The sequence below is a fragment of the Heterodontus francisci genome, chromosome 19 (genome assembly GCF_036365525.1).
Source record: "Heterodontus francisci isolate sHetFra1 chromosome 19, sHetFra1.hap1, whole genome shotgun sequence".
NCBI lineage: Eukaryota > Metazoa > Chordata > Chondrichthyes > Heterodontiformes > Heterodontidae > Heterodontus > Heterodontus francisci.
The window spans coordinates 88,603,991-88,619,143 of NC_090389.1; the positions used below are offsets into that span (position 1 = coordinate 88,603,991).

The 15,153-nt window shown below is 49.0% G+C and overlaps 1 protein-coding gene across 3 annotated transcripts in view; it reads right to left on the reverse strand.

Moving 5' to 3' along the window:
- Positions 1 to 2,403: 2,403 nt before the first annotated feature.
- Positions 2,404 to 15,153, reverse strand: part of si:rp71-17i16.5 (phosphatidylinositol 4,5-bisphosphate 3-kinase catalytic subunit gamma isoform) — a 47,476-nt gene continuing 34,726 nt past the window's right edge. For all 3 annotated transcript variants that reach the window (XM_068052181.1, XM_068052180.1, XM_068052179.1), the window contains exons 10-11: positions 14,962 to 15,119; positions 2,404 to 3,765 (exon numbers count right to left, since the gene is read on the reverse strand). In XM_068052181.1, coding sequence (XP_067908282.1) covers positions 3,502 to 3,765; positions 14,962 to 15,119 — 422 coding nt within the window. In that variant the 3' untranslated portion in view covers positions 2,404 to 3,501. The remainder of the gene's footprint in view (positions 3,766 to 14,961; positions 15,120 to 15,153) is intronic.

Sequence of the window (15,153 nt, forward strand, 5' to 3'; positions counted from 1 at the left end):
CAGTCTTCGGTTCATTATGCTCTTTAGCTCCACCCAGAGGCTTAAGCAATCAAACACAGTGAACAGAGATAATGGACAGACTGACACAATCAAACCTGGTCAGTCAAACACTACAGTAGTTGGTTGTGTCACCATTGAACTGAGGAAGGGACATCACAGCATCTTAAGCTTGAGGCAGAGGCCCAGATGAGTTGAGGGGGGCTTATCCCAGTTTTGACTCCCAGGTCTCCTGAAGGGGAAGGGGGGTCACTAACATTTAGCAGAACCTCTATTTGTCAGACTAAGGGGCCACTGTCTCCCCAGCCTTACACTCCCAGTCCGTCTGTCCCATTCGAGTAAAAACAATTGAAAATATATTCCCTCTGAGTAATAGAGGACGTGCCCGCTCCATCTCAAACACCACCCAATGGGAAAGGAAGGGCAAAGTTGAGAGGTCAACTGTTCTTGTTGATAACCAATGCATTTGGACCTTCCAAACTTTCAGAAGATAACAGGGACAAAAATTATGTTATAAATACATGAGCTCGAGGAACTGGGTTAACCCATTCCTGTCCGGGTTTATTGTGTACAGAGTTAAATGCTGGAGAGCTCTGGCCCCCTCCCAGTTACAATCAGGGCTCGGATGTGCTGCTTTATTGCTGGCAGTTGCCAACTCTGCTTGCACATGTTCTGGGAGGTTTCATCACATGATCTCCTGCCTCTAACCTGACCCATCCACCCCACCTCCCCAACTCACACCCTCCCACCATTGATCGCGCAACACGTCCATCCTCGTGATGATCCGCCTTCCCAGCCGGATGGGAAAGGCAACGGACACTTTGCTAAATTCTGGAATTCCCTCCCTAAACCTCTGTCCTCCTTTAAGACACTCCTTAAAACCCACCTCTTGGTCACTTGGAGTAAAATCTCATCTGCCTCGGTGATAACGCTCCTGTGAAGAACCTGGAGATGTTTCACCATATAAGGTGCTTTTTGAATGCAAGTTGTTGTTGTTGTAGTTATCCAATTGGATTATTCTTGACTGTCAGTCAATCGGCGATTCCCCCACCACTACCCCGCCCCCGTTCCCCCATCTCCCATATTTTAATACCTAATAAACTAAAATGTTTAAAGAATATGTTAAGTTGGAAGTCACAAGCTGTTTCTTTTCCCCAGGGAATAGTGGGCCCCTGGACCAGGCTGACTGGAGCACTGGAGGTCGATTCACTGAATCCCTGTGAGTGTAAGCTGGACCCCCTCTCCCCCCCCCACCCCCGTTCTGTCTGGGGCAGAGATCACCTCGTCCTAGAGGGAGGGACCTGGTAGCGTTAATTAGGCCCAGGGTGGTCTACTGGATGGGGTTCCATCACCTAAGTTTGTATGGATGGAGGGGTTCGGAGAGGAATGACCCGGATGTTTTTCCTCCATAATTGGACTGGGACTTTTTTCTGGATTTGCATCTCTCCCGGGACGTCACAGCGTTTCGGGTGAGGCGGGGAGTGTATATATTGGGAGACATGGCTGAGTGGGACAGGTTGGATCGATTAGTGGGTCTTTAACTGTCCGTCATTCTCATATGTTTATGAAAAGGAAAAAGTTGAGAATTTTTTGAATGCCCTTCTGATTTTTCTTTGGGTTTTTTTTACTCCCAGCAGTGTTCAGAAGATCAATCTCCAAGTCCTGGGGGATTTGGTGATTCTATGTTGTGCAGATAACACAAACCACTTTGAAGTCAGTGTCCTCCCCATGATGGACCATCTCAGTTCTGTAAACTAAACTTCTTCAGGATAATACATTTGGTTCAGACACTCCACTGCCTCTCATCCCTACTCTTTCATAAACACAGAGAGCAGATAACAGTCTGAGAACCCCACTCTTCAACCTTTGGACTTGTTGTGCTGCTGCAAATATAGACTGGGCTAGATGTGGGACTTTCAGTGTGTGAAAGGTGAAGGTAAGGGATGGCGGAGTTCGTGCCCTACCGATCTATGCTGGCTTTAAAGTCAACCACACCAAACCACATTTTCTGATATATAAATAACCTGGACTGAACTGGTTGTTTTTCAGATTGGAGGGGAGTATACACTGGTGTTCCACAAGAATCTGTATTAGGACCACTGCTCTTTTTGATACATATTAATGATCAGCATTTGGGTAGACAGGGAACAATCTCAAAGTTTGCAGATGATATGAAACTCAGATGAGCAGGATAGTAATAGACTTCAGGAGGATATAGACAGACTGGTGAAATGGACAGATGCAATTTAATGTGGATAAGTGTGATGTGTTTCATTTTGGTAGGAAGAATGAGGAGAGGCAATATAAACTATTGGGATACAATTTTAAAGTGGGTGCAGACACAGAGAGACCTGGGGGTGTGCATTCACAAATTTTTGAAAACAGCTGGATAAGTTGAGAAGGCAGTTAAAAAACAAGGATGTTTGGCTTTATTAACAGAAACATGGAGTGCAAATACAAGGAAACTGTGCCAAGCTACGCTGATCCATTATAAATCACTGGTTAGGCCCCAGCTGTAATACTGTGTTCAGTTCTGGCCACTGCACTTTGGGAGAGGGTGCAGAGGAGATTAACTAGAATGGTACCAGGGATGAGGGATTTTAGTTATGCGGAGAATCTGGGATTGTTCTCCTTAGAGAGAGAGAAGATTAGAGTTTTGATAGAGGCGTTCAAAATCATGAGGGTTTTGATGGAGTAAACAAGGAGAAACTGTTACCAGTGGCAGGAGGGTCAGTAACCAGAGAACACAGATTTAAGGTAATTGGTAAAAGAACCACAGGGGAGATGAGGAGAATATTCTACGCAGCGAGTTGTTGTGATCTGGAATGCGTTGCCTGAAAGGGCGGTGGAAGCAGATACAATAGCAACTTTCAAAAGGGCCAGCACACAACACAATGGGCTGAATGGCCTCCTTCTGTGCTGTAAGATTGCATGTAACTGGTCCCAGATCTGGATATGCAGATGGCCAATGGCTTAGAAATTAGATTGTGTGGCACCTGATTTACAAGTTACAGAATGGGTGCCTAACCATCCAACATGGCAGGCAGTACGCGCCCAAAAGAAAGTGCCCCACCCGCTATGTTGGTGGCTATCCATAAGCACCTATGGAACAAACTGGCGTTAACCCCTTTATTTGCATACGCAACAGCCTTTTGAGGCCCTTTGGAAAAATCTAATTGCACACAACTGCAGTGTGTGCCATGTGTGCTGCACGCAGGCTCCTTGGCAGCTAAACTAGTGCCCCTTAAAGGGACCACCACCCGAACAACAAGTTTCAACTTTCCCCACTGACCACATGTTGGAGCAGGAGTGGCCCCTCCCAGCTCTGTGTTACAACTGCAGGCCACCAATGGCCAATACTTGTCCTTCCCCCACCTCCTCACCTGGACAGTGTAACATATTCCCTGGGGATAGACAGTTAAGGGGTGAAATTTTGAGGCTGGATTATAGGAAGTAACTGAGGATTTTAGCACCAAAAGGAGATCATTCTGCCCATTTTTCTGCTCATGTCTGTTTAATACCCATGAACATATGAATCCACCAACTGGCTTGAACGGTCCAGCCCAGGTTCTCACAGATATTGATCTGGTTTAAGAAGTGCTCATGTGCTGCATTCTCCTCTTTCTCAACTGCTAGTGCTTCCTGCAGGTACTGGATGTCCTTCATGCAGGTCAGTTCAGGGATTCCAGTCAACATCATCAGTGAGAAGAGAGTGACCAGGAGGCTGGAGTGGGCACGAAGACTCATGTAGGCCTGGATGCAAATATCCTAAGAACCAAAGAGTAAGACATTCAGATCAGTAAGTTAGTGGCTCCCTGAATGAAAGTAGCAACTGCTAATTTTTTATCAAGAAACGCCACAAGGAGTTTCACAGAAGCAGTCAGTTGTGACACGGTGAATGGCACTCTCCCTCTCATCTCTGAGTCAGATGGTTCAGGTTCTGGAGACTTCAGCACACAATCTAGGCTGACACTCCCAGTGCAGTACTGAGGGAGTGCTACACTGTTGGAGGTGCCTTCTCTTAGATGAGATGTTAAACCGAGGCCTCATCTGCCCTCTTGGGTGGAAGTGCAAGATCCCAAGGCACTATTTCGAAGAGCTGGGGAGTTCCCCCCGGTGTCTGGAGTAATATTTATCCCTCAACCAACATCGCTAAACTAGATTTGCTGCTCATTTAGCACATTGCTGTTTGTGGGATCTTGCTGTGTGCAAATTGCTTGCTGTTTCCTACATTACAATGGTGACTACAATTCAGAAGGACTTCATTGGCTGTAAATGCTTTGGGACATCCTGAGATTGTGAAAAGCACTATAAAAATGCAAGTATTTCTTCCTAAACTGGATGGCATGCCAAAAGATATTTATTGTGTGTGTTTGGCATGTGGGGGATGCGGGTGAGGCAGTATTTACTGCGTGTGTTTGATATGTGGGGATGCGGGGGAGGCAGTATTTAATACGTGTGTTTGACATGTGGGGATGTGGGGGAGGCAGTATTTACTGCGTGTGTTTGACATGTGGGGATGCGGGTGAGGCAGTATTTATTACATGTGTTTGACGTGGGGGATGCGGGGGAGGCAGTATTTATTACGTGTGTTTGACATGTGGGGATGCGGGTGAGGCAGTATTTACTGCGTGTGTTTGACATGTGGGGATGCGGGGGAGGCAGTATTTACTGCGTGTGTTTGACATGTGGGGATGCGGGTGAGGCAGTATTTACTGCGTGTGTTTGACATGTGGGGATGCGGGGGAGGCAGTATTTATGACGTGTGTTTGACATGTGGGGATGCGGGTGAGGCAGTATTTACTGCGTGTGTTTGACATGTGGGGATGCGGGGGAGGCAGTATTTATTACGTGTGTTTGACATGTGGGGGATGCGGGTGAGGCAGTATTTACTGCGTGTGTTTGACATGTGGGGATGCGGGGGAGGCAGTATTTACTGCGTGTGTTTGACATGTGGGGATGCGGGTGAGGCAGTATTTATTACGTGTGTTTGACATGTGGGGATGCGGGTGAGGCAGTATTTACTGCGTGTGTTTGACATGTGGGGATGCGGGGGAGGCAGTATTTATTACGTGTGTTTGACATGTGGGGGATGCGGGTGAGGCAGTATTTACTGCGTGTGTTTGACATGTGGGGATGCGGGGGAGGCAGTATTTACTGCGTGTGTTTGACATGTGGGGATGCGGGTGAGGCAGTATTTATTACGTGTGTTTGACATGTGGGGGATGTGGGGGAGGCAGTATTTATTGCGTGTGTTTGACATGTGGGGGATGCGGGGGAGGCAGTATTTATTACGTGTGTTTGACATGTGGGGGATGCGGGTGAGGCAGTATTTACTGCGTGTGTTTGACATGTGGGGATGCGGGGGAGGCAGTATTTACTGCGTGTGTTTGACATGTGGGGGATGAGGGGAGGCAGTATTTACTGCGTGTGTTTGACATGTGGGGGATGCGGGGGAGGCAGTATTTATTACGTGTGTTTGACATGTGGGGATGCGGGGGAGGCAGTATTTATTACGTGTGTTTGACATGTGGGGATGCGGTGGAGGCAGTATTTATTACGTGTGTTTGACATGTGGGGATGCGGAGGAGGCAGTATTTACTGCGTGTGTTTGACATGTGGGGATGCGGGGGAGGCAGTATTTATTACGTGTGTTTGACATGTGGGGATGCGGTGGAGGCAGTATTTATTACGTGTGTTTGACATGTGGGGATGCGGGTGAGGCAGTATTTACTGCGTGTGTTTGACATGTGGGGATGCGGGTGAGGCAGTATTTACTGCGTGTGTTTGACATGTGGAGATGCGGGTGAGGCAGCATTTACTGCGTGTGTTTGACATGTGGGGGATGCAGGGGAGGCAGTATTTACTGCATGTGTTTGACATGTGGGGATGTGGGGGAGGCAGTATTTACTGCGTGTGTTTGACATGTGGGGATGCAGGGGAGGCAGTATTTATTACGTGTGTTTGACATGTGGGGATGCGGGGGAGGCAGTATTTATTACGTGTGTTTGACATGTGGGGATGCGGGGGAGGCAGTATTTATTACGTGTGTTTGACATGTGGGGATGCGGGGGAGGCAGTATTTATTACGTGTGTTTGACATGTGGGGGATGCAGGGGAGGCAGTATTTACTGCGTGTGTTTGACATGTGGGGATGCGGGGGAGGCAGTATTTATTACGTGTGTTTGACATGTGGGGGATGCGGGGGAGGCAGTATCTATTACGTGTGTTTGACATGTGGGGGATGTGGGGGAGGCAGTATTTATTGCGTGTGTTTGACATGTGGGGGATGCGGGGGAGGCAGTATTTATTACGTGTGTTTGACATGTGGGGGATGCGGGTGAGGCAGTATTTACTGCGTGTGTTTGACATGTGGGGATGCGGGGGAGGCAGTATTTACTGCGTGTGTTTGACATGTGGGGGATGTGGGGAGGCAGTATTTACTGCGTGTGTTTGACATGTGGGGGATGCGGGGGAGGCAGTATTTATTACGTGTGTTTGACATGTGGGGATGCGGGGGAGGCAGTATTTATTACGTGTGTTTGACATGTGGGGATGCGGTGGAGGCAGTATTTATTACGTGTGTTTGACATGTGGAGATGCGGGTGAGGCAGTATTTACTGCGTGTGTTTGACATGTGGGGGATGCAGGGGAGGCAGTATTTACTGCGTGTGTTTGACATGTGAGGATGCGGGTGAGGCAGTATTTACTGCGTGTGTTTGACATGTGGGGGATGCAGGGGAGGCAGTATTTACTGCGTGTGTTTGACATGTGGGGATGCGGGGGAGGCAGTATTTACTGCGTGTGTTTGACATGTGGGGGATGCGGGGGAGGCAGTATTTATTACTTGTGTTTGACATGTGGGGATGCGAGGGAGGCAGTATTTATTACGTGCGTTTGACATGTGGGGATGCGGGGGAGGCAGTATTTATTACGTGTGTTTGACATGTGGGGGATTCAGGGGAGGCAGTATTTATTGCGTGTGTTTGACATGTGGGGATGCGGGGGAGGCAGTATTTATTACGTGTGTTTGACATGTGGGGGATGTGGGGGAGGCAGTATTTATTGCGTGTGTTTGACATGTGGGGGATGCGGGGGAGGCAGTATTTATTACGTGTGTTTGACATGTGGGGGATGCGGGTGAGGCAGTATTTACTGCATGTGTTTGACATGTGGGGATGCGGGGGAGGCAGTATTTACTGCGTGTGTTTGACATGTGGGGGATGAGAGGAGGCAGTATTTACTGCGTGTGTTTGACATGTGGGGGATGCGGGGGAGGCAGTATTTATTACGTGTGTTTGACATGTGGGGATGCGGGGGAGGCAGTATTTATTACGTGTGTTTGACATGTGGGGATGCGGTGGAGGCAGTATTTATTACGTGTGTTTGACATGTGGGGATGCGGAGGAGGCAGTATTTACTGCGTGTGTTTGACATGTGGGGATGCGGGGGAGGCAGTATTTATTACGTGTGTTTGACATGTGGGGATGCGGTGGAGGCAGTATTTATTACGTGTGTTTGACATGTGGGGATGCGGGTGAGGCAGTATTTACTGCGTGTGTTTGACATGTGGGGATGCGGGTGAGGCAGTATTTACTGCGTGTGTTTGACATGTGGAGATGCGGGTGAGGCAGTATTTACTGCGTGTGTTTGACATGTGGGGGATGCAGGGGAGGCAGTATTTACTGCATGTGTTTGACATGTGGGGATGCGGGGGAGGCAGTATTTACTGCGTGTGTTTGACATGTGGGGATGCAGGGGAGGCAGTATTTATTACGTGTGTTTGACATGTGGGGATGCGGGGGAGGCAGTATTTATTACGTGTGTTTGACATGTGGGGATGCGGGGGAGGCAGTATTTATTACGTGTGTTTGACATGTGGGGATGCGGGGGAGGCAGTATTTATTACGTGTGTTTGACATGTGGGGATGCGGGGGAGGCAGTATTTATTACGTGTGTTTGACATGTGGGGATGCGGTGGAGGCAGTATTTATTACGTGTGTTTGACATGTGGAGATGCGGGTGAGGCAGTATTTATTACGTGCGTTTGACATGTGGGGATGCGGGGGAGGCAGTATTTATTACGTGTGTTTGACATGTGGGGGATTCAGGGGAGGCAGTATTTATTGCGTGTGTTTGACATGTGGGGATGCGGGGGAGGCAGTATTTATTACGTGTGTTTGACATGTGGGGGATGTGGGGGAGGCAGTATTTATTGCGTGTGTTTGACATGTGGGGGATGCGGGGGAGGCAGTATTTATTACGTGTGTTTGACATGTGGGGGATGCGGGTGAGGCAGTATTTACTGCATGTGTTTGACATGTGGGGATGCGGGGGAGGCAGTATTTACTGCGTGTGTTTGACATGTGGGGGATGAGAGGAGGCAGTATTTACTGCGTGTGTTTGACATGTGGGGGATGCGGGGGAGGCAGTATTTATTACGTGTGTTTGACATGTGGGGATGCGGGGGAGGCAGTATTTATTACGTGTGTTTGACATGTGGGGATGCGGTGGAGGCAGTATTTATTACGTGTGTTTGACATGTGGGGATGCGGAGGAGGCAGTATTTACTGCGTGTGTTTGACATGTGGGGATGCGGGGGAGGCAGTATTTATTACGTGTGTTTGACATGTGGGGATGCGGTGGAGGCAGTATTTATTACGTGTGTTTGACATGTGGGGATGCGGGTGAGGCAGTATTTACTGCGTGTGTTTGACATGTGGGGATGCGGGTGAGGCAGTATTTACTGCGTGTGTTTGACATGTGGAGATGCGGGTGAGGCAGTATTTACTGCGTGTGTTTGACATGTGGGGGATGCAGGGGAGGCAGTATTTACTGCATGTGTTTGACATGTGGGGATGCGGGGGAGGCAGTATTTACTGCGTGTGTTTGACATGTGGGGATGCAGGGGAGGCAGTATTTATTACGTGTGTTTGACATGTGGGGATGCGGGGGAGGCAGTATTTATTACGTGTGTTTGACATGTGGGGATGCGGGGGAGGCAGTATTTATTACGTGTGTTTGACATGTGGGGATGCGGGGGAGGCAGTATTTATTACGTGTGTTTGACATGTGGGGATGCGGGGGAGGCAGTATTTATTACGTGTGTTTGACATGTGGGGATGCGGTGGAGGCAGTATTTATTACGTGTGTTTGACATGTGGAGATGCGGGTGAGGCAGTATTTACTGCGTGTGTTTGACATGTGGGGGATGCAGGGGAGGCAGTATTTACTGCGTGTGTTTGACATGTGAGGATGCGGGTGAGGCAGTATTTACTGCGTGTGTTTGACATGTGGGGGATGCAGGGGAGGCAGTATTTACTGCGTGTGTTTGACATGTGGGGATGCGGGGGAGGCAGTATTTACTGCGTGTGTTTGACATGTGGGGGATGCGGGGGAGGCAGTATTTATTACTTGTGTTTGACATGTGGGGATGCGAGGGAGGCAGTATTTATTACGTGCGTTTGACATGTGGGGATGCGGGGGAGGCAGTATTTATTACGTGTGTTTGACATGTGGGGGATTCAGGGGAGGCAGTATTTATTGCGTGTGTTTGACATGTGGGGATGCGGGGGAGGCAGTATTTATTACGTGTGTTTGACATGTGGGGGATGTGGGGGAGGCAGTATTTATTGCGTGTGTTTGACATGTGGGGGATGCGGGGGAGGCAGTATTTATTACGTGTGTTTGACATGTGGGGGATGCGGGTGAGGCAGTATTTACTGCGTGTGTTTGACATGTGGGGATGCGGGGGAGGCAGTATTTACTGCGTGTGTTTGACATGTGGGGGATGAGAGGAGGCAGTATTTACTGCGTGTGTTTGACATGTGGGGGATGCGGGGGAGGCAGTATTTATTACGTGTGTTTGACATGTGGGGATGCGGGGGAGGCAGTATTTATTACGTGTGTTTGACATGTGGGGATGCGGTGGAGGCAGTATTTATTACGTGTGTTTGACATGTGGGGATGCGGAGGAGGCAGTATTTACTGCGTGTGTTTGACATGTGGGGATGCGGGGGAGGCAGTATTTATTACGTGTGTTTGACATGTGGGGATGCGGTGGAGGCAGTATTTATTACGTGTGTTTGACATGTGGGGATGCGGGTGAGGCAGTATTTACTGCGTGTGTTTGACATGTGGGGATGCGGGTGAGGCAGTATTTACTGCGTGTGTTTGACATGTGGAGATGCGGGTGAGGCAGTATTTACTGCGTGTGTTTGACGTGGGGGATGCAGGGGAGGCAGTATTTACTGCATGTGTTTGACATGTGGGGATGCGGGGGAGGCAGTATTTACTGCGTGTGTTTGACATGTGGGGATGCAGGGGAGGCAGTATTTATTACGTGTGTTTGACATGTGGGGATGCGGGGGAGGCAGTATTTATTACGTGTGTTTGACATGTGGGGATGCGGGGGAGGCAGTATTTATTACGTGTGTTTGACATGTGGGGATGCGGGGGAGGCAGTATTTATTACGTGTGTTTGACATGTGGGGGATGCAGGGGAGGCAGTATTTACTGCGTGTGTTTGACATGTGGGGATGCGGGGGAGGAAGTATTTATTACGTGTGTTTGACATGTGGGGGATGCGGGGGAGGCAGTATCTATTACGTGTGTTTGACATGTGGGGGATGTGGGGGAGGCAGTATTTATTGCGTGTGTTTGACATGTGGGGGATGCGGGGGAGGCAGTATTTATTACGTGTGTTTGACATGTGGGGGATGCGGGTGAGGCAGTATTTACTGCGTGTGTTTGACATGTGGGGATGCGGGGGAGGCAGTATTTACTGCGTGTGTTTGACATGTGGGGGATGTGGGGAGGCAGTATTTACTGCGTGTGTTTGACATGTGGGGGATGCGGGGGAGGCAGTATTTATTACGTGTGTTTGACATGTGGGGATGCGGGGGAGGCAGTATTTATTATGTGTGTTTGACATGTGGGGATGCGGTGGAGGCAGTATTTATTACGTGTGTTTGACATGTGGGGATGCGGAGGAGGCAGTATTTACTGCGTGTGTTTGACATGTGGGGATGCGGGGGAGGCAGTATTTATTACGTGTGTTTGACATGTGGGGATGCGGTGGAGGCAGTATTTATTACGTGTGTTTGACATGTGGGGATGCGGGTGAGGCAGTATTTACTGCGTGTGTTTGACATGTGGAGATGCGGGTGAGGCAGTATTTACTGCGTGTGTTTGACATGTGGGGGATGCAGGGGAGGCAGTATTTACTGCGTGTGTTTGACATGTGAGGATGCGGGTGAGGCAGTATTTACTGCGTGTGTTTGACATGTGGGGGATGCAGGGGAGGCAGTATTTACTGCGTGTGTTTGACATGTGGGGATGCGGGGGAGGCAGTATTTACTGCGTGTGTTTGACATGTGGGGATGCGGGGGAGGCAGTATTTATTACGTGTGTTTGACATGTGGGGATGCGGGGGAGGCAGTATTTATTACGTGTGTTTGACATGTGGGGATGCGGGGGAGGCAGTATTTATTACGTGTGTTTGACATGTGGGGGATGCAGGGGAGGCAGTATTTACTGCGTGTGTTTGACATGTGGGGATGCGGGGGAGGCAGTATTTATTACGTGTGTTTGACATGTGGGGGATGCGGGGGAGGCAGTATCTATTACGTGTGTTTGACATGTGGGGGATGTGGGGGAGGCAGTATTTATTGCGTGTGTTTGACATGTGGGGGATGCGGGGGAGGCAGTATTTATTACGTGTGTTTGACATGTGGGGGATGCGGGTGAGGCAGTATTTACTGCGTGTGTTTGACATGTGGGGATGCGGGGGAGGCAGTATTTACTGCGTGTGTTTGACATGTGGGGGATGTGGGGAGGCAGTATTTACTGCGTGTGTTTGACATGTGGGGGATGCGGGGGAGGCAGTATTTATTACGTGTGTTTGACATGTGGGGATGCGGGGGAGGCAGTATTTATTACGTGTGTTTGACATGTGGGGATGCGGTGGAGGCAGTATTTATTACGTGTGTTTGACATGTGGGGATGCGGAGGAGGCAGTATTTACTGCGTGTGTTTGACATGTGGGGATGCGGGGGAGGCAGTATTTATTACGTGTGTTTGACATGTGGGGATGCGGTGGAGGCAGTATTTATTACGTGTGTTTGACATGTGGGGATGCGGGTGAGGCAGTATTTACTGCGTGTGTTTGACATGTGGAGATGCGGGTGAGGCAGTATTTACTGCGTGTGTTTGACATGTGGGGGATGCAGGGGAGGCAGTATTTACTGCGTGTGTTTGACATGTGAGGATGCGGGTGAGGCAGTATTTACTGCGTGTGTTTGACATGTGGGGGATGCAGGGGAGGCAGTATTTACTGCGTGTGTTTGACATGTGGGGATGCGGGGGAGGCAGTATTTACTGCGTGTGTTTGACATGTGGGGATGCGGGGGAGGCAGTATTTATTACGTGTGTTTGACATGTGGGGATGCGAGGGAGGCAGTATTTATTACGTGCGTTTGACATGTGGGGATGCGGGGGAGGCAGTATTTATTACGTGTGTTTGACATGTGGGGGATGCAGGGGAGGCAGTATTTATTGCGTGTGTTTGACATGTGGGGATGCGGGGGAGGCAGTATTTATTACGTGTGTTTGACATGTGGGGGATGTGGGGGAGGCAGTATTTATTGCGTGTGTTTGACATGTGGGGGATGCGGGGGAGGCAGTATTTATTACGTGTGTTTGACATGTGGGGGATGCGGGGGAGGCAGTATTTACTGCGTGTGTTTGACATGTGGGGGATGTGGGGAGGCAGTATTTACTGCGTGTGTTTGACATGTGGGGGATGCGGGGGAGGCAGTATTTATTACGTGTGTTTGACATGTGGGGATGCGGGGGAGGCAGTATTTATTACGTGTGTTTGACATGTGGGGATGCGGTGGAGGCAGTATTTATTACGTGTGTTTGACATGTGCGGATGCGGAGGAGGCAGTATTTACTGCGTGTGTTTGACATGTGGGGATGCGGGGGAGGCAGTATTTATTACGTGTGTTTGACATGTGGGGATGCGGTGGAGGCAGTATTTATTACGTGTGTTTGACATGTGGGGATGCGGGTGAGGCAGTATTTACTGCGTGTGTTTGACATGTGGGGATGCGGGTGAGGCAGTATTTACTGCGTGTGTTTGACATGTGGAGATGCGGGTGAGGCAGTATTTACTGCGTGTGTTTGACATGTGGGGGATGCAGGGGAGGCAGTATTTACTGCATGTGTTTGACATGTGGGGATGCGGGGGAGGCAGTATTTACTGCGTGTGTTTGACATGTGGGGATGCGGGGGAGGCAGTATTTATTACGTGTGTTTGACATGTGGGGATGCGGGGGAGGCAGTATTTATTACGTGTGTTTGACATGTGGGGATGCGGGGGAGGCAGTATTTATTACGTGTGTTTGACATGTGGGGATGCGGGGGAGGCAGTATTTATTACGTGTGTTTGACATGTGGGGGATGCAGGGGAGGCAGTATTTACTGCGTGTGTTTGACATGTGGGGATGCGGGGGAGGCAGTATTTATTACGTGTGTTTGACATGTGGGGGATGCGGGGGAGGCAGTATTTGTTACGTGTGTTTGACATGTGGGGGATGCGGGGGAGGCAGTATTTATTACGTGTGTTTGACATGTGGGGGATGCGGGGGAGGCAGTATTTATTACGTGTGTTTGACATGTGGGGGATGCGGGGGAGGCAGTATTTATTACGTGTGTTTGACATGTGGGGGATGCGGGGGAGGCAGTATTTATTACGTGTGTTTGACATGTGGGGGATGCGGGGGAGGCAGTATTTATTACGTGTGTTTGACATGTGGGGGATGCGGGGGAGGCAGTATTTATCACCCATTCCTAGTTGCTCTTATATTAAGAGTCAAACATGCTGGTGTGGGACTTCTTGGGTAAGAACGGAAGAATTTCTTCCCTGGAGGGACATTAATGAACTAGTTGGGTTTTAAGAAACAACCCGCCAGCTTCATCTGGTGGCAGGTCACAAATAACCAGTTTTATTCAATTCACCTTCTCAACTTGTCCCTGATGGGATTTAAATGCTCAAACTTTGAGGTTGTGAGTCCAGTCCCAGACTTCCATTCCCAGGTGTAACTCAAAGTTTGGTCAAAAAGTTTTGGTTTTATGAAAGATCTTAATGGAGTTGACAGAGGGGGAGAGGTGGAGATGGGATAAGGGAAGGAACTCAGCAACGAGACACCCTGAAAACAACTAACCATAATCCTAGAATAATTCTAAAGACAGCTAGAAAGTCACCTCTCCGCCTGCTCTTTTCCAGAGAAAAGAATCCCAGTCTTTCCTGATAACCTCTCCGTTCTGTAAATCTCTTTTGCCTGTTCTCCACTGGCTCCATATCTATTTTGTATGATGGAGACTGGAACTGTTCACAGTATTCCAAGTGTGGTCTACGCAAGGTTCAATGCAAGTTTATCATAACTTCTCTTGCTTTTCAATTCTATCCCTTTAGAAATGAACCTTAGTGCTTTAGTTGCTATTTTTAATGGTCGTGTTGACCTGTGTTGCTAAGCTGAGTGACTGGTATATCAACACCTCCAGATCCCTTGTTCCTCTATTCCATTTGAACTCTTTATTTTCCCAGGTGTATGTTCCCTCCTTATTCCTCCAATCAAAATGTATCACCTCACAATTATCCATATTGACATTCATTTGCCAATTACGTACCCGTTCTGCAGTTTATTAATGTCTCCCTCTCTTTAGTATGAACAACATCTCCCAATTTGATGTTGTCCACAAATTTTGAAACTGATTCCCAAGTCCAAATTGTTAATGTAAATGGAGAACAGCAGTGGTCCCAGCCTGTACCGGAGATGGGAGACGGGAGACAGAAGACGGGAGATGGGAGACTGTGCTGTACGTGCTAAGCTGGCATGTCTGGAGTGACCCACTCATTGTGCTGTGTGAAGTAACAGTGGCCCAGAGCCACACCCTCACCTTGAACCTCTGGAAGTAGAGACTGGGTCTTTTGTTCACTCGTCCCATCACAAACAGGAAGTCTGGGGTCAGCACAAAGGGGACACGCTCCCGGTTTACACCCAGAATCCGCTTTGTATTCCCCAGAATGTGACCAAAATCGATATGGAATAAATTACCTGCGAAAAGAGAAAAGATGAGCGAGGGGATGTC